This window comes from Choloepus didactylus, chromosome 10 (assembly GCF_015220235.1).
Source record: "Choloepus didactylus isolate mChoDid1 chromosome 10, mChoDid1.pri, whole genome shotgun sequence".
Classification (NCBI taxonomy): domain Eukaryota; kingdom Metazoa; phylum Chordata; class Mammalia; order Pilosa; family Megalonychidae; genus Choloepus; species Choloepus didactylus.
The window spans coordinates 28,032,244-28,050,441 of record NC_051316.1 but is presented as its reverse complement, the minus strand read 5'-3'; the positions used below and the strand labels follow the sequence as shown (position 1 = coordinate 28,050,441).

The following is an 18,198-nucleotide window of genomic DNA, read 5'->3' as shown; positions in this document are numbered from 1 at the left end:
GAAGACCCTAGAAGAGTATAAAGAAGAAATTGCAAGAGTAAATAAAAAAAATAGATCTTATGGAAATGAAAGAAACTGTTGGCCAAATTAAAAAGACTCTGGATACTCATAATACAAGATTAGAGGAAGCTGAACAACGACTCAGCATCCTCAAGGAGCACAGAACAGAAAATGAAAGAATAAAAGAAAGAATGGGGAAAAAAATTGAAAAAATGGAAATGGATCTCAGGGATATGACAGATGAAATAAAACATCCAAACTTAGGACTCTTTGGTGTCCCAGAAGGGGAAGAGAAGGGTAAAGGTCTAGAAAGAGTATTCAAAGAAATTGTTGAGGAAAACTTCCCAAACCTTCTACACAACATAAATACGGAAAGCGTAAATGCCCAGCGAACCCCAAATAGAATAAATCCAAATAAACCCACTCCAAGACATATTCTGATCAGACTGTCAAACACTGAAGGGAAGGAGCAAGTTCTGAAAGCAGCAAGAGAAAAGCAATTCACCACATACAAAGGAAACAACATAAGACTAAGTAGTGACTACTCAGCAGCCACCATGGAGGCGAGAAGGCAGTGGCACGATACATTTAAAATTCTGAGTGAGAAAAATTTCCAACCAAGAATACTTTATCCAGCAAAACTCTCCTTCAAATTTGAGGGAGAGCTGCAATTTTTCACGGACAAATGCTGAGAGATTTTTCTAATAAGAGACCTGCCCTACTTCAGATCTAAAGGGAGCCCTACCGAGAGACAAAGGAGAGAGATATATAGAGAATTTTAACAGACATATATAGAACATTACATCCCAAATCACCAGGGCACACATTTTTCTCTAGTGATCATGGATCTTTCTGCAGAATAGACCATATGCTGGGACATAAAACAAGTCTCAATAAATTTAAAAAACAAAACAAAACACTGAGTATATTTAAAGCACATTCTCTGACCATAGTGGAATACAAATAGAAGTCAATAATTTTTGATTTGTAACTCCACTATTTACTTCCTACAGGATATAAAATACGTCAACTCTATTGACAAATCAGTAGTTTTGGACTCAATGTTAAATATGTAATTTTTGACAAGAACTATATAAAGGTGGGGGAAGGGAGTATAGGAACATAGTTTACATGTCCTATTGAAGTTAAGTTGGTGTCAAAGAAAAACAAGATTGTTATGTATTTAAGAGGTTAAATTTAAGCCCCACAGTAAACACAAAAGAAATTATCAGAGAATATGACCATAGAGATGAAAAGTAGACTATGGGTTACGAGAAGTGGGGGAAGGGGCATGGGGAGTTAAGGAATGACTGTAGGGTTGCTGTTTGGGTTGAAGGGAAATTTCTAGTAATGGGTGGTGGGAAGATGGTAGCATTACAACATTCTAAATATGATTAATCCCACTAATGGAATGCTAGGAAGGGGTTGGAATGGGAAGGTTTAGGCCATATATAGGTTTCCACAATTGAAAAAGAAAGAAAAAGACAGTCTAAATAGGCAATGACAATCAAATTCCAAGGTTGAGCCTGGATGGGATCTGAGGATGTAGGAGAGGAGACTCAAAGGGACACAGTGGGGACATTAGAAGGAAAAAAAAAAGGAAATTTAGAATATAAGCTTTGTATCAATGTTGAATTTCTTGAACTTCTTCGCTGCACTTAATGGAATTGCATAAAAGAATGTTCTTGTTCATGGGAATTGTGTATGTGAATTAAATCATTTGTTCAAGGATGTGTGCAGCTTGCTCTCATGTTTAGAAGACAGAGCAATAGATGGATGGTAGGGAGGGAGGGAGGGAAAGAAAAATGGTGATGTGACAGGATGTTAAAGTTGGTGGATCGGGGTACTGGGGGAGGGGGTCGAGGTATGCTGGAGTTCTGTGTATGGGTTTTGTATTGTTTTTGCAACTGTTCCTGTAAGTTTGAATTTATTTTCAAATTAAAATTTTAAAAAATGGGGGAGGATAAGGGATATGGGATGGTTTAGGTGTTCCTTTTTCTTTTTTATGTATATTTTTCCTTTATTTTTGAGTAATGAAAATGTTTGAATATTGATTGTGGCACTGCATGAACAACTATACAATGATACTGTTAGCCCTTGATTGTGTTCTTTGGATGGATTGTATGGTATGTGAGTATATCTCAATCAAATTGCATTAAAAAAGAAACAAAACAAAAGAAAAATGTTCAAAGACAACATGCTAAGTGGTGACCAGTAAAGGTACCTTTCCCAGATGCACGGTGGCAGTGCGTCAGTATAAGTTACCTTTGGGCCATCAAGAAATCACTGACACCATTAAGGAATTGGAAACGGTGGGAATTACAATCCCCACTCACATCCCATTGCATAGCGCAGTCTGGCCAGTGAAGAAGCCTGATGCTGCCTGGAGGATGTGTATTGATTATAGAGAATAGAACCATGTAACTTCTCCTTTGTTTGCAGGTGTTCCAAGCATAGCTACATTGCTACAGGATATTAGTGCTCAGGCCAATTTTATTTTGTGTTGGATCTTGCTAATTATGTTTTTAGCATTTCTGTAGATCCCTCCAGCCAGCCTGCCTTCTCCTTCATGTGGGAAGGACAGCAGTGGACGTTTACCGTGCTGCCACAAGGATATCTTCATAGTCCCACCATTTGCCCTGATTTGGTAGCTCACGATTTTAAAATGTAGAAACCTCCAGCAGAGGTCACTCTCTTTCATTGTATTGATGAGTTTATGTTGAACAAGTAACTGTCTTGCAGAATTGGAAACTGCAGCTAAGACCATCATGGCCCACCTCGAGAGCCGAGGATGGGCTGTGAATGGGGACAAATTCCAAGGGCCTGGATACTCTGTCAAATACTTAAGTGTTGTTTGGTCAGGTAAGACTAAGACTGTTCCCTCTGCTGTTGCTGATAAAGTGTAAAATGACCCCATTCCTTGTACTGCTGAACAGCTCATGGGTTTCCTTGGTTTGTTGGGTTATTGGAGACAGTCTATACCGCAGTTAGCACAGATTCTAAAACCCTTGTATGAAGTAAAAACAAGGGAATGGGATGTTCCACAGCAGGCTGCTTTTGAAAAAAGCCAAACAGGTGATGGCCAAGGCCCAGGCATTCTGGGAGGTGGACCCAGGTGTGCCTTGCCAATTAGATGTGGTCAGTACCGATCTTGGCTTTGGTGGGGCTTGTGGCAAAGGCAGCAGGCAAAGCAGTTTCCCATTGGCTTTTGGTCTCAGCTCTGGAAAGGAACCGAACTCCGGTACAGTTCCTTAGGAAAACAACTGTGTGTTGCCTATAATGCCTTAGGACGTTGAAGGACTGACCCAGAAACGCCCTGTGAGGTTTAGAACAGCCACTCCCACAAAAGGGTTGATATGGGAGATTTCCATTAACGTCACTCTGGCAGTGCACAATTCAGGACATTAATGAAATGGAAAGCTTACCTGGTACAGTGCAGCATTTTTAACAACAGGTCTTTACGCTGAGATGCACGGTATCTTAGAACAGTTTATTGTGTGGAAGAACAAGATTCGCCCCTCCCCGCTGCTCCTCCCAAGGTGGCTGTTTCTGTGTCCAGCATTGGCAGATGTGGCAGTATACCTGAGTTCCTCGGTACACTGATGGATCAGCATACGGACAGCCCACCACCTGGACAGCAGCAGCTGTGCAGCTTCGTAAGGACAGCATTTGGTGGGAAGCTGGAACTATGGGAGACAGCTAGTGGCCTGAATTAAAGGCTGCATGGATGGTCACTGTGAACCTGGAGATGCATTAACTATTTGTACTGCCAATTGGGCAGTGTACTGAGGCCTCGGTATGCTTGGCTACATGTAAGTGAGGGCAGTGGACTGTTGTCAGTCACTCCCGTGGGGAAAGGAAATGTGGGAGATCATCTTGACTTGCTGTCATAATCGAAAGGTAACTGGTTCATGTCTCTGCCCATAACACTGATTCTTTACCTGGCAATGTTGAAGCAGATGCTTTAGCAAAAATTTGTATCCTAGAGCCAACATTGCACAAGCCTGCAAAATGGTTAGTCTATGTTATGTGTTTCTGCTTTAATCTTTGTTGTTTCTTTTCTTCTCCTTCCTTTTCAGTTAGTTTGCTGATCATTGTGTAGCCTCTTCCATTGTTCAGCTAGGTCTTTGGTTTTAGCTCTTTCTTGCTTTCTGATGTATGCATTTAGAGGTCTAAATTTTCTTCTCAGCACCTCCTTCACTGCATCCCATGGCTTTTGAGTTGTGTTCTTGTTTTCATTCATCTCCAGATAGTGACCTATTTCACTTGCAGTTTTTTCTTTGACCCACTCGTTGTTTAGGAGTGTGTTGTTTAACCTCCATATTTTTGTGAAAGATCTGGTTGCTTGGTGGTTGTTGATTTCTAGTTGCATTCCATCATGGTCAGTGAACGTGCTTTGAATACTTTCAGTCTTTTTAAATTTATGGAGGCATGTTTTATGCCCCAGCATGTGATCTGACCTGGAGAGTGTTCCATGAGCCCTAGTGAAAAATGTATATCCTGGTAATTTGGGATGTAATGCTGTAGTTCATTTATCACATTTTTTAGGTTCTCAATTTCCTTGTTGGTCATCTGGCTTGTTCTGTCTATAGAGGACAGTGCAGTGTTGAAGTCTCCCACTATGATTGTAGAAATGTCTATGGCTTTCTTCAGTTTTGTCAGTGTTTGACTCATGTACACAGGAGCAAGCGTCCCCAGACTGGATGTCTCACCCACCCTGTCCCTGTTTCTGTACCACATCTGTGCAGGGGCACTATACCAGCGTCTGCCCCAAGGAGCGCTGCAGGCCATTCACGCATCAGCGCTGGCTCTGCCATGCCTCTCACCTGCACTACCCCCGCAGCATGGAAGATGTGGTGGGTGGTCCATGTGCCGGCACTCAGCTCATGCTGGGCTACTTGCAGGAGCATGGCTTCACCGATCCCATCCTCATCCCCCAGAAAGATGGGCTGAGCCTGGCCATCCTGGCCCCACCTTCTGCATCAGCCACATCAAGAACTACATGGGTAAGTGCCCTCTCTTGGCTGTGGGGGCCCAGGGCCTGCTTTTAGACCCCCAGGCTAGGGTGGCCTTGGGGACTCAATCCCAGAATGCTCTCGCTGCCTCCAAGTTTGGGGTGGGGATGGAAATGACTGCATGTGGGTTTCAGGGAGCAGAGCTGGGTATGATGGTCTGTGAAAGGTGCTCAGCCATGCTCCGATTACGCTGAGAATTATACATGGCCTCCTAATAAAGTAGTGTGTGAGTCTGGCCAGCCCCTTCCCCTTCCAGGTCCCTTGATTCGGCTAATCATATATTCCACCACCACTGGTTGTCCTCTGACCCTGTCATGCCCGGGGAGTCCTGGAGGCCTATGTCCTCTTCCACGAGGTTGGCAGGTTCTGCAGTCTCCTTCCTGGCCCATCCTCTTAGCCCAGATCCTGCCTTCTCCAAAGCTTAGTTGTTCTGCATTCGGTCTGGGTCCCATGAGCAAGTGATGTCATTGGCAGCTCACCATCTCGTGTTCCATTTCCAGCTGCTAGTGCTTTGGACACATGCAGGATATTCCTGGGGTGTGTTAGGGGGTGACCAGCAGGGCAGCCTGTCACGGAGAGGCCAGCATTCCCACCAGTGGCCAGATGGCCTGTGCTTTGGTGCCCTCACTGTTGCTGGGGCTCCTGGTGCTCGTGGGAGATATCGCACGGCCAGTGGGGGAGGAAGGAAAACCCTGAAAAGGAAAACATTCTGTCCAGCCCTGGGTCGCTTGTCTGACAGGTGAAGACACAGCTCTGACAATCTAAGTTTGACTCTCTTCATCTGTCAACCCCATGCAGGGGTGTGTTCGTACTAAGGGTCTAGATAAGCTGCTAGGAAAACAGTAGGCCGTCTGCACAGGGGCCATCAGTATTCCTGAGACCCTTCACAGTTGCCATCCCCATTTCAGCTGCAGATGGGTCCCCACTCCTTCTCTGGTGCCACTTGTCCTCCTCCAGGAACAGCTCTGGAGCAGAACAGAGCAGGGTTATCGACTTGCTGCAACAACGGAGAGCAACACCATGGGGGATATAGGGCATCTCAGATGAGATGTTAGAAAGGGCTTTTCCAATACAGGTATTTTAGGTTATTTGTTTTTCTTAATCCTTTGTTTTAATTGAAATGTGTTTTTTTTTTTGTTGTTTGTTTTTAAATTTTTTGATATATAAGGTTTAACAAAAAGGAAAAGAATGCCTTGTTGCAGAATCTGGGCTGGAAATAGGTGATTTGGGGTGCCTCTGAGGAAGCGAGGCTGTGCTCTGTATTGGATGCCCTCAGCAAGTGGAGTAATTGTTTGGGTATCATAATGATGCTCATCCAGCAGGAGGGAAGACTTGAGTGTGGTTCCAGCCATGGTTGGTAAAGGAGCAGTGGCCATGCACGTGAGCCATGATGGGGATGCTGGGTCCTTTGTTTGGCTTGTCTAGTCCTCGTGTCATCTGTTTTCAGACATGATAATGGAGGGTCTTGTTTTTGTCTTTCTCCATTGTGGTGGCCACAGACTGGCCTTGTCTGGGTTGGGCCCGTGAGATGGCTGTCAGCAAGACAACACGGAGGCTAGGCCCTGGCTGTCAGGGCTGCTTCTCCCTTTCTCACACTGAGACTCACTTTTTCAGTGGGCAGATGCCCATGTTCCCCAGGCCTGTGGCAGTAATGATGATGGCTAATATTTCTAGGAGACGTGTGAAGCACCTGGCAGTTTTCTAAGCTCTTCACACATGTGAACTGATTTCATCTTGGTCACTGACTTGGGGGGTGGGGACCCTGCTCAGCCCCTGAGGCTTCAGGCCCTTCAGCCACCAGTGGCTGGGCCAGGGTGGCATGTGCTCGCCCCATCTCCACCACGGCTGGCCCTACGGTACAGGGGAACACCTTCTTACATCAGGGAAGAAGCGACTCGAGGCTTTTAATTTTTACTTTCTTTCTTTTTCCTCTCAATTTTACTTTTTATTATGGAACTTTTCAAACAAGGAGGGAAATAGGCAGTGAACCCCTTTGCACCCTCACCAGGAGCTGAGGCCACCAGTTCCCTGCCATTTTGCTGCCTCCCCTAGCTTTTATTTTCCCTTGGAGTATTTTAAAGCAGATCTCAGGTGCATACATCATTTCACCTATAAAAAAACCTGGTATACTTTTAAAACTATAATCACAATTCCATTCTCACACTCTATGACATAATGATAATTTCATAATGTCATGTGAGACCTAGCATAATTCTTTCCAGTAACTTCAAAAATATCTTTTTTGCCTTTAGTTGTTTGACTCAGAATGCAAACAAGAGCTGCACACCACGTTTGTTTTTATCTTTCTTTAGTCTCTTTTACGCGCTAAACACCTCACGTTATTTTTCAAATAGTGCGTTATTTGTAGCAGGTTGATTTGCAGCAAAATTGCTCAGAAAGAACAAAGTCCCCGATTTCCCATTCTCCAGCCCCTTCGTCCCTCCCCCCAATTATTAAACAGTGTCCCCGATTATTAAGTTTTTACATTAGTGGGGTACATTCATTACAATCATGACCCAACACTGAGACATTATTATAATTAAAGCCCATAGTTTATAGTAGGGCCACTCTTCGCATGTACGGTGCTGTGGGTTTGACAGGTGCCGAACGTCCTGATGTAACATTGTGGTTTTATGCAGAATAGTTTCACTGGCCTAAAAATGCCCTGTATTCCCATTCTTGTTGCTTTCCCTTTTCCCTGAAATCCGGGGCAACATCTGATTGTTTAATCATATGCCCCTGCCTTTCTTCATTCCATTGATTTCTTGGGAAAACAGGATTTTCATTCCCACACACTGGATTTGGTTGACGGCTTCCCTGTGGTGTCCTGTTATTTCCTGCAAACAGGCAGTTAGCGGCTTGGTTGGATTGATGTTGATGTTTCAGGCAGAATTCTGTCACGGGCTGGATGCTTCCTTCCATTAGGAGGCCCACGGGACCCCACCACCCTCTCTCAGGGATGTCAAGATGGGTCCCTGGGCCAGTGGCCCAGCCTCCCCTGTCCACAGAGTCCCCGTCAACCTTTCAGGCATCACGTAGAGCAGCCGTCAAGGATCCTTGCCGAAGGACTGTCCCCTTCTGTCTTTCTTCTTGTAAAAAGAACTTTCCCTCCTTTTTCATTTAGCTGTTCTGAGCTTTCTTTCCTCAGCAGTTTTTACCCTGAAGTTGTCTTCATCAGCTGCAGAAAATGCAGGATAAGTGCTTTTTCCTTTATGTACCAGTTTACCCATTTTCAGAATAATGAGTCAGTGCCCTAGAATTGCAGGGTATTTTGAAAGATTTTAACTGTATGTCCCCTGCATTATTTCAGACACACTTAACAGAAAAAAAAAAAAAAAAAAACCATCATTGAGCTGAAATTCGGATTTATTGGGCATCCTGGGTTTTTATTTGGTCATCTGTGGCCCCCACCTGAGGCCCAGTCTCATCACTGTGCCTACATCATGGGGTTCTCGGGACAGTCTGAGGGAGGGAGGGTGTAAAATGCTTTGTCAGTGGAGAAAGCTGGAAGGTGGGATCCGGAGCCTGGGAGCCCAGCGGCTGCGAGTGTGCTTGCCCTGCCCTCGTGCACCTGCTCTCTGTGGTCATCTTCGCACGGGGCTGCCCCTTGAGCGGGCTTAGCACTTCCCGCCAGCTTCCCTGGGACCTGAGCACAGTGTGGACATGATGGACGTCACCAAGCAGAAGGACTGCTAGATGAAGCTGAAGAAGTTTTTGCACTACTGCTACAGCACCAAGTACTAAGCGGGTCCTCAAGTTCACCAGCCTCGAGTTCTGTGACACCAGGTGAGTGGCTGCCCTCCAAGCCTCAGGGGCCAGGCTGGTGGGGGGCCACAGGGGTGCGGGTTGAATGGGGAGCAGGGCTGCTGTCGGGCTGCATCTGTCCTTGAGGAAACACATGCCAAGGGTCCCAGGGACTGTACACGGGCACAGATTTATTTCTGCTGGTTGCCTTTTTTTTTTTTTTTTACTTTGTATAAAAACAGTTTATATTCTGATACTGTCTTTTATCATTTATATATATTAAGACATATATTGAAAACCTGACTATTTCTGTGTCTGTGTGTGTGTGAAACAAGGGTGGCTTTTACTGTATGGAATTCCCACAGGATCATAATTTATAGAGGTCATAAAGTAAGTGTAGGGGGGCTGTTCCTCAATTTCAGTATTAATCCATTTTTTTTCAAGTTTACTTTTTTTTTGTTTTTAATTTTTATTGGAATTGTTCAGATACCATACAATTATCCAAAGATCCAAAGTGTACAATCACTTGCCCCTGGGTACCCTTATACAGCTGTGCATCCATCACCACACTTAAGTTTTGTTCAATTTTTAGAAACTTTTCATTATTCCTGACAAGAAATAAAGTGAAAGATGAAAAAAGAAAAAAAGGAAAGGAAACTCGAATCCTCCCCTGTCCCTAACCAACCCCCCTCAATTGTTGACTCATGGTGTTGGTATAGTACATTTGTTATTGTTTATGAAAAAATGTTGAAATACTACTAACTGTAGTATATAGTTTGCAATAGGTATATATTTCTTCCCTATATGCCCCCCTATTTTTAACTTCTAATTGTGTTGTCATCCCTTTGTTCTGGTTCATGGAAGCGATTTCTAGTATTTGTACAGTTGATCATGGACCTTGCCCACCATAGGATTCAGTTTTGTACATTCCCATCTTTTGACCTCCAACTTTCCTTCTGGTGACTTATATGACTCTGAGCTTCCCCTTTCCACCTCATTCACGCACCATTCAGCACTGTCAGTTATTCTCACATCTTGCTACCGACACCCCTGTTCATTTCCAAACATTTAAGTTCATCCTAGTTGAACATTCTGCTCATACTAAGCAACCGCTCCCTATTCTTAAGCCTCGTCCTGTATCTTGGTACCTTATATTTCATGTCTATGAGTTTACATATTATAATTAGTTCCTATCAGTGAGACCTTGCAATAATTGTCCTTAGGTGTCTGGCTTATTTCACTCAGTACATTGCCCTCAAGGTTTTGTCATCAACCCCTTTTTTTTATATGGTTTTGTTCCCTCACCATACATTCCATCCTGAGTAAATAATTGATGGTTCTCTGTATGGTCATATATTTATGTGTTCACCACCTTCAGCATTATCTATATAAGGGCATCTACATTTCTTCCACAAGGCAGGAGGGAGAGTCAAAGAAGGTAGAGAGGCAAAAGAAAGAGGAAAAAAATGACAGCTAGGAAGCAGCAAAAGGAAAAATAACCTTAAATCAAAGTAGAGTAAAGAATCAGACAATACCACCAATGTCAAGTGTCTAACATGCCTCCCCTACCCCCCCCTCTTATCTGCATTTACCTTGGTATATCACCTTTGTTACATTACAGGAAGCATAATACAATGATTCTATTAGTTACAGTCTCTAGTTTATGTTGATTGCATCCCTCCCCCAATGCCTCCCCATTTTTAACACCTTGCAAGGTTGATATTTGCTTGTTCTCCCTTGTAAAAGAACATATTTGTATGTTTTATCACAATTGTTGAACACTCTGGATTTCACCAAGTTACACAGTCCCAGTCTTTATCTTTCCTCCTTTCTTCTGGTGTCTCACATGCTCCCAACCTTCCTCTCTCAACTGTATTCATAGTTACCTTTGTTCAGTGTACTTACATTGTTGTGCTGTCATCTCCCAAAATTGTGTTCCAAACCATGCACTCCTGTCTTCTATCACTCTGTAGTGCTTCCTTTAGTATTTCCTGTAGGGTGGGTGTCTTGTTCACAAAGTCTCTCATTGTTTGTCAGAAAATATTTTGAGCTCTCCCTCATATTTGAAGGACAGCTTTGCTGGATATAGGATTCTTGGTTGGTGGTTTTTCTCTTTCAGTATCATAAATATATCACACCACTTCCTTCTTGCCTCCATGGATTCTGCTGAGAGATCCACACATAGTCCTATTAAGCTTCCTTTGTATGTAATGGATTGCTTTTCTCTTGCTGCTTTCAGGATTCTCTCTTTGTCTTTGACATTTGATAATCTGATTATTAAGTGTCTTGGCGTAGGCCTATTCAGATCTCTTCTGTTTGTAGTATGCTGTGCTTGTTGGATCTGTAATTTTATGTCTTTCATAAGAGATGGGAAATTTTCATAATTTCCTCTATTATTGCTTCTGCCCCTTTTCCCTTCTCTTCTCCTTCTGGGACACCAATGATACATACATTATTGTACTTTGTTTCATCCTTAAGTTCCCGGAAACATTGCTCATAGTTTTTCGTTCTTTTCTCCATTTGCTCCTTTGCATGTAGGCTTTCAGGTGTTTTGTTCTCCAGTTCCTGAGTGTTTTCTTCTGCCTCTTGAGATCTGCTGTTGTATGTTTCCATTGTGTCTTTCATCTCTTATGTTGTGCCTTTCATTTCCATAGAGTCTACTAGTTGTTTTTTTGAACTCTCGATTTCTGCCTTATGTATGTCAAGTGTTTTCTTTACAGCCTCTATCTCTTTTGCAATATCTTCTCTAAACTTTTTGAATTGATTTAGCATTAGTTGTTTAAATTCCAGTATCTCAGCTGAAGTGTACGTTTACTCCTTTTACTGGGCCATAACTTTGTTTTTCTTAGTGTAGGTTGTAATTTTCTGTTGTCTAGGCATGGTTCCTTGGTTATCCAAATCAGGTTTTCCCAGACCAGAACAGGCTCAGGTCCCAGAGGGAAGAAATATTCAGTATCTGGTTTCCCTGCCAGTGTGTCTTAGAAAATTGCTCCACCTTGTGATGCCTCAGGTAACTGTGCTTTTCTGCCCAGCAGGTGAAGCCTGTTAGCCTATAATTCTTGACTGGTGTGAGGAAGTATGGCCCTGTTCCCCCAGGCTCTGGGGTCTGGTTCTGAATGGAAAGGGCCCCACCCCTTTCCTCCTAGAGAAGACAGACCCCCGAGGGGGAGGTCATTGGCATTTCAGTGGTCTCTCTCTCTCCTTGTGCTGTCTGCATCCTTCTGTGAGTCACAGCCCTGGAAACTGAATATGACTGTGGCTTTCTCCACTGAGCTGAAAAAGAAACAGTCCCCTTCAGACCGAGTCCAAGGTGACCCTCCGGCTCTCCAAGGTCAGTCCTCACCCAAAGCCTCTCTCTGTTTTTTTGGGGATTTGTACCTGTAGTGAGCAGTTCACACTTGCTACTTAAAACCCCAGTTGGAGCTCAGCTGAGCTATATTCGCTTGCTGGGAGAGAGCTTCTCTGTGGTACCACGCGGCTGTGCAGCTCGGGCTATGGGGGAGGGGGTCTTGTGACTTGGATCCGCAGGTTTTACTTACAGATTTTATGCTGTGATCTTGGGCATTCCTCCCGATTCAGGTTGGTGTATGATGAGTGGACGGTCTCGTTTGTCCCCCTGCAGTTATTCTGGATTATTTACTAGTTGTTTCTGGTTTTTTTTAGTTGTTCCAGGGGTACTGCTTAGCTTCCACTCCTCTCTATGCCGCCATCTTGCCCAAGCTCTTGCTGGTTCCCTTTTAATCTGTAAACATGATACATTGTGAAAAATACAAACAAAAATCAGGAGTGGAAAACCAAATCCTCTGGCTTGTTTCCCTAGCCACTCCCCAGAAAAAACCATTGTTAGCAGTGCAGTATGGTTTCTTCCAGTAGTACACATGCTCACGCTCACTCACCAGTGCACACACTGGCACACTCGTGATACTACCTCTCACAGACATACTCACTGTCACAACCATGACACCGACACTCGCTGACACCTTCCTGACACACTCAGGCACTGCCTCACCCACACTCTCACACTCATGCTCATTTATAGATGTGTTTACTTGATGCTCACTGACACACTCACAGATACAGGCACACCAGTGGCAATACCTCCCAGACACACTCATGACACACCCACAGACTCCCACTCACTGTGACAAACTCACCACACATTCCTCACCACACATTCCTGTGACACTTTGTACACACTCACTAAAACTGACTTACCAACACATTCACATTTGCTGACACATTTATTCACAAACACACAAACATATCCATGGCACATACTCTCTGACACATTCACCAACACATTCGCACTTGCTGATATCGAGACACCAAAACTCACAGCACAGGTTAATACACTGACTGACATGTGACACTCATACAGTCTCCCACTCACTGAGACCAATGCGCTCACTGACACATACTGGCACATCAAAACACCAGTACCTTCACAGACAGACATGGACACACTCAAATGCCCACATGACAGACTCAGTGGTGCACTTGCACGCTCACATGTCATTCTTACTGACATGCTGCCACCTTCACATAGTCATGCAGACGTTTCCATCCACTTGTTCACATTTATACATGCCCAGAGGCATACATGCTCCCACACGGCTCTACATTGCATTGACACACTTACTTAGGTGTGTACACAAATACACTTCCTAACATCCATACACACATTCACACTCTCACACTTACGTGCACTCACAGACAGACCTAAACACTCTCACACTCATGCTTTTAATTTGTACCTTTAAGAAACGGGAATCATAGCACAGCATACCAGTTTCTTTGCAATCAACTTTTTGCCACTTCCCAGACTTGAGCCTCTTTCCTCTGGTTCAGGCCGTCTGCACTGTTCACTCATGGAATTCAGGCTGTGTGGTCTCCTGGTCTTGGTTTATTTAGTCCTTGGTATCAGCACTGGTTACTTCTGAAAAGTGTTGGTTTTTGGTATCAGCATCGCGGTCCCTGCTCTTAGTAGGGCGTGTGGCTCTTCTGTGTCAAAGGTCAGTCCGATGTCAGGGTCTCATCCCACTGATGAGGATATGTGCTTTGCTGCCACCAGCTTGGCGGCTTGCCCCGGTACTCCTCTCTGCTTCCCCAGGACAGCAGGCCCTGCCCTCGTTACCTCTCACATCTGACCTGCCCCTGCTGCCTGCACCAGCCCCGATTCCCTCTTGCCCCTTCTCCATCAATCCCTGCTCCACTCTGCTGATTGCTTGGTAAAAGGCAGAGACACTCAATGGCTGGCAATGATCCTTTCCACCTTGCCTACTTCCCACAAGTACTTGACCTAACAAAAGCTCCTGTGCAAAAGGCCAGGGAGGCAAAAAGTAAAAGAGCTATCAAAACCCACAGTGAGTCACAAGGAGATAGTGTACCTGGACAATGGATTTTGTTTGAGCATCCTGGCAGTGAAGGAAAAAAGGGAATGGGATGAATTATGGTGTTGGATGAGAGCAAGCCTGCCTGCATGTTGGTGAGATGGATTTTCTCCAAGGCTGAGTTCTGAGGATAGTGTTGCTTTGATACCAAAGATCACACTGGATCATGTCAACATGAATTTTATATGCTACATTGTCCAGGAGAGGCCTTCACAGACAGGTGCCTGGTTAAGGAAGCTAAAGAGGGATACTTTTTTGGCATGTTGTTTTCCTTTGGGCCTCTCCCTGCCACCCAGTTGCCAGCAGAATTCATGATGCCTTCTGGGTCCCCTGGTCTAGTTGGAAGACTCTTGAGAGTGCCTTGTTACAGCATTGGTTTTACACTTACAATTATGCCCAGTTAAACAGGCTAGTGCCAGGGTCAGCAGGAACCTCTCTGGGTTCTGTTAGTATCATCTGACATCAGGTGGGGGGTGTTTCTCCTTCATCAGAGCCATTCCTCCTGTGAGGATGGGGATTTGTTGGTCAGTGCTGTGAGTTTCCTGGGCACTGCTGCTTCAGGGGAGACCCACAGGGACCGGTGTGGCCCCCAAAGCATTAAGGGTGTCTCCCTCCTCCACATGCTCAACTTCCTGTGGCTTTACCTCCAGCCCTGACTGTGCGCAGTGGGGTTGGCGCAGGTCATGGAACGTAGGGTGACTTCCGCAGATGGGCAGATGACCCTCCTAGTTGTTGGAGGGTGCAGGGAGCAGCAGCATTTGCACGGGAGAACAGGCTGGCTTTGATGTCTGATGAGCAGTCCAGGCAGGGACTCAGATTCCGGGGAAAGGGTTTCTGTGGTCTCTGACGGGTCTACAGTATGGGAAAGGATACAGGGTGTGGCTGCGTTGTGAGGGTGCCAGGCTGTCTGGGGAAGGTGGACTCTTTTCTCTTCTGGGGCCTTTGGGGGTTCCAGGATGGATGGGAGGAAGGAGGGGCCATGAGGCCACATCATGGGTAGATGTGGGCTCCTTGGGGAGGGAGAGTGACAGCAGATGGGAACCTGCAGATGTTTTAATGAAGAGTGGCTGTACCTGAGGCTGCTGGGGTTACAGTGGGCCAGGTCCTGGCTTTTGATTTCTCACTGTCTTGCCTGAGCTGATGTGGTTTTGACCAATGATGGCCGTAATTTCTGGAGTGGAGGCTGAGACCTGCCAGTGTCCTTTTTGCCCGAGGACACTGAGACCTGATTCTCAGCCATGGTGAGTTGGTCTCTCCACAGGTATTGCTGACTTGAATGTTTATAATGCAGTACTTGGGATTTTTTTTGTTAATTCAGTTTTATTGAAATATATTCACATGCCACGCAATCATCCATGGTATACAATCAACTGTTCACAGTATAATCATATAGTTATCACAGTCTATTTCTGAACATTTTCCTTGTATCAGAAAGAATCAGAATAAGAATAAAAAATAAAATAGAAAAAAGAACACCCAAACCATCCCCCCATCCCACCCTATTTGTCATTTAGTTTTTATGCCCATTTTTCTACTCATCCATCCATACACTAGATAAAAGAAGTGTGATCCACAAGGTTTTCATAATCACACTGTCACCCCTTGTAATCTACGTTATTATATAATCGTCTTCAGGAGTCCAGACTGCTGGGTTGGAGTTTGGTAGTTTCAGGTATTTACTTCTAGCTATTCCAACACATTTAAACCTAAGAGGTGTTATCTATATAGTGCATAAGAATGTCCACCAGAGGGACCTCTCGACTCCATTTGAAATCTCTCAGCCACTAAAACTTTCATCCAAGACAGTGGCATTTCCTTGAATTGGAGACCCCGTAACCTTTTCCATCCTCCCTGGAGGTGGATTGGTGGATTTGAGAGTGAACGGAGGTGGTAGTTGTGTACACCTTGCCGTGTCCCCTGGGGAGCAGCGACTTTTGCTGCAGAGACTCTGGGAGGTGCTTGTGTTGTGCAGGAGAAACAATATTGTCTTTCAGTGCAAATTGCCCATCACACTCATGGAGGATGGCCTAGAAATGGCTGCTTTCTGGTTTACCTGGAAAGGATACGTTTACTCTGGGGTGGCTTTTTTCTCTTCTAAGCCCAGAGCTGGGCTCTCTAGGCTTCTCCTCGTCTGGTCTTCTGTGCTTTGTATCCATCAGCCAAGAGTCAGTGCTGTGGCCTGGCTCACTCCTGCCCTCCCAGAACCTCAGTCTCTTCATCTGTAAAGCGGGAGCAATGGCACCTGCTTCCCAGGCAGTGAAGTAAAGTGAAAGAAGGACTTCATAGAGTACCTTTCACATCCCATTGCTTCCAAAACAGTGGTAAACATTCCTGTCGTCACTGACCATTGTCTCTCTCCCCCATGACCAGAACATCCCTTCATGGAACCTCCTGACATTGTAAAAAACAGCCTTGGGGAGAAAACTACTGGCCTGATGATGCTCTGCTGGCTAAACCCAAAGTGCCCAAGTCCCGCCTGATGTGTGTGAAGGACAGCTACACTGACTTCCGCATCGGTTCAGGAGGTGTCTCTGCCTGGTTCCACATGCTCAGGGTGAGCCTCGGGACCTTGGGGCGTGCCCGGGCCCTCAGCAAGCCCATAGTACAAGCACTAGATGGCCTGGAGACCACATGTACTCTAAATGTGGGGGGCCTAAGATGGGATGTTACCCCACAGGAGGGACTGGGGAGAATTTCAGGCACTGGGGATGGCAGGGAGTCCTTTGTGGGTGGAGGGGTGGGGGTGCCTCCCCAGACCGGAGAAGAACATGCCATTTCTCCTTTGGTGAGACATAGGCACCTGAGATGATTTGGTGAAAGCCTCTTGAGAAATGACCAAGTGCCCAAGGGAGGGTGTCGGGGAGACTTCCTGGAAGTGGGGACAAGGTGTTATTCCCCCCAGGGGCATGCAAGGGCCACATCCGGGAAGCGTGGAGTGGGGATGCTGGGGACACTCACAAGTCAGAGGAGAGCTGGGAGGCTCGTCACTGGGGCAGAAGTAGGGAGGCCAGAAGAAAAAACGTGATGTAAAAAGCTACAGGATGAAAAACCTTGGGGGAGGCTGATGAGACCCAAACTCTCGGGTTCAACCAGCCCCAAACTGGTTTTCTCCAGAATAGATGGTGCGTGAGCTGGGGTCTCAGTTTCTGATCCTGACTCTGCAAGGCTCTGAGCAGGTCACCCTGGCCACCCTCTGGGCCCATCTCACTGGGTGGCGTTTCACTGTTGTGAGGGTGTAGAGCATGATGGGGCCTGGCAAATGCTGACAATGGAAGTAGTGGCCATCCTTAACCCAGACTAAGATCCAACAGTTCCATGAAGTGGAGCTTCTTATAACTCCCTCAGTTACAGGGTTTATGTACCCCTTTGGGACACACGTCCATTTGGAGGGCTGCAGAAATGTGGGCATGTGTGATTATGGGGTGTTGCCCAGTTCCTGCTGGGTCACGTATACTTAGAACCTTTCTAACATCCCAGCATCCCCAGGATGGGAGAACTGCTAATGGGCTCTTGTTGGCAGGGTGAGAAGATCTGTCTCATGAAGCCGGCCTCGGCGCCCTCCTCCCTTTACGAGTTCTGCCATTCGGCCTCCAACAACAGTGAGATGTTCTTTGTCGACCAGGTGATCAAATGCTCCAAGGACACTATCCCACATGGCCAGGTGCTCTTCATCTCATCAGCTGGGCCTGGGTGGCCTCAGGGGCCCCAGGACCTGGGTCTCCTGCCTAACAGCCTGCTGCTCCTCCTGGGAAGTGAAGCCAGCAGGAGGGCGAGGTGGGGCCACCCCCAAGAGCAAACCCGGAGAGCTCCCTGATGGCCGTGGGAACTGCACCCTGAGCCACTGGCAGGGCCAGGGCCACCCTTGAAGGGAGAAAGAGAGTGTTTGCTTACTCTAAACTTTGCAGTAAGGGATAGTTCAAGTACAGACAAAAGGAGGAAGTATGCTGTAGGTCTTTGCCACTTCCCCACCCCAGATTATGTTGAAGTCAATTCTAGACATATTGTTTCATCCATAAATATTTCCGTTTCTGTCTCTAAAATACTTGTTT

The 18,198-nt window shown here is 45.7% G+C and overlaps 2 protein-coding genes across 3 annotated transcripts in view; both read left to right on the top strand.

Moving 5' to 3' along the window:
* Positions 1 to 8,357, top strand: part of RASEF (RAS and EF-hand domain containing) — a 37,655-nt gene extending 29,298 nt beyond the window's left edge. Inside the window, exon 5 of the mRNA XM_037850738.1 lies at positions 4,749 to 8,357. The gene's annotated coding sequence lies outside the window, so the exon portion shown is untranslated. The remainder of the gene's footprint in view (positions 1 to 4,748) is intronic.
* A 144-nt stretch (positions 8,358 to 8,501) lies between these two features.
* Positions 8,502 to 18,198, top strand: part of LOC119545494 (lysine-specific demethylase PHF2-like) — a 51,843-nt gene continuing 42,146 nt past the window's right edge. For both annotated transcript variants that reach the window (XM_037851048.1, XM_037851046.1), the window contains exons 1-3: positions 8,502 to 8,801; positions 16,520 to 16,703; positions 17,670 to 17,771. In XM_037851048.1, coding sequence (XP_037706976.1) covers positions 16,629 to 16,703; positions 17,670 to 17,771 — 177 coding nt within the window. In that variant the 5' untranslated portion in view covers positions 8,502 to 8,801; positions 16,520 to 16,628. The remainder of the gene's footprint in view (positions 8,802 to 16,519; positions 16,704 to 17,669; positions 17,772 to 18,198) is intronic.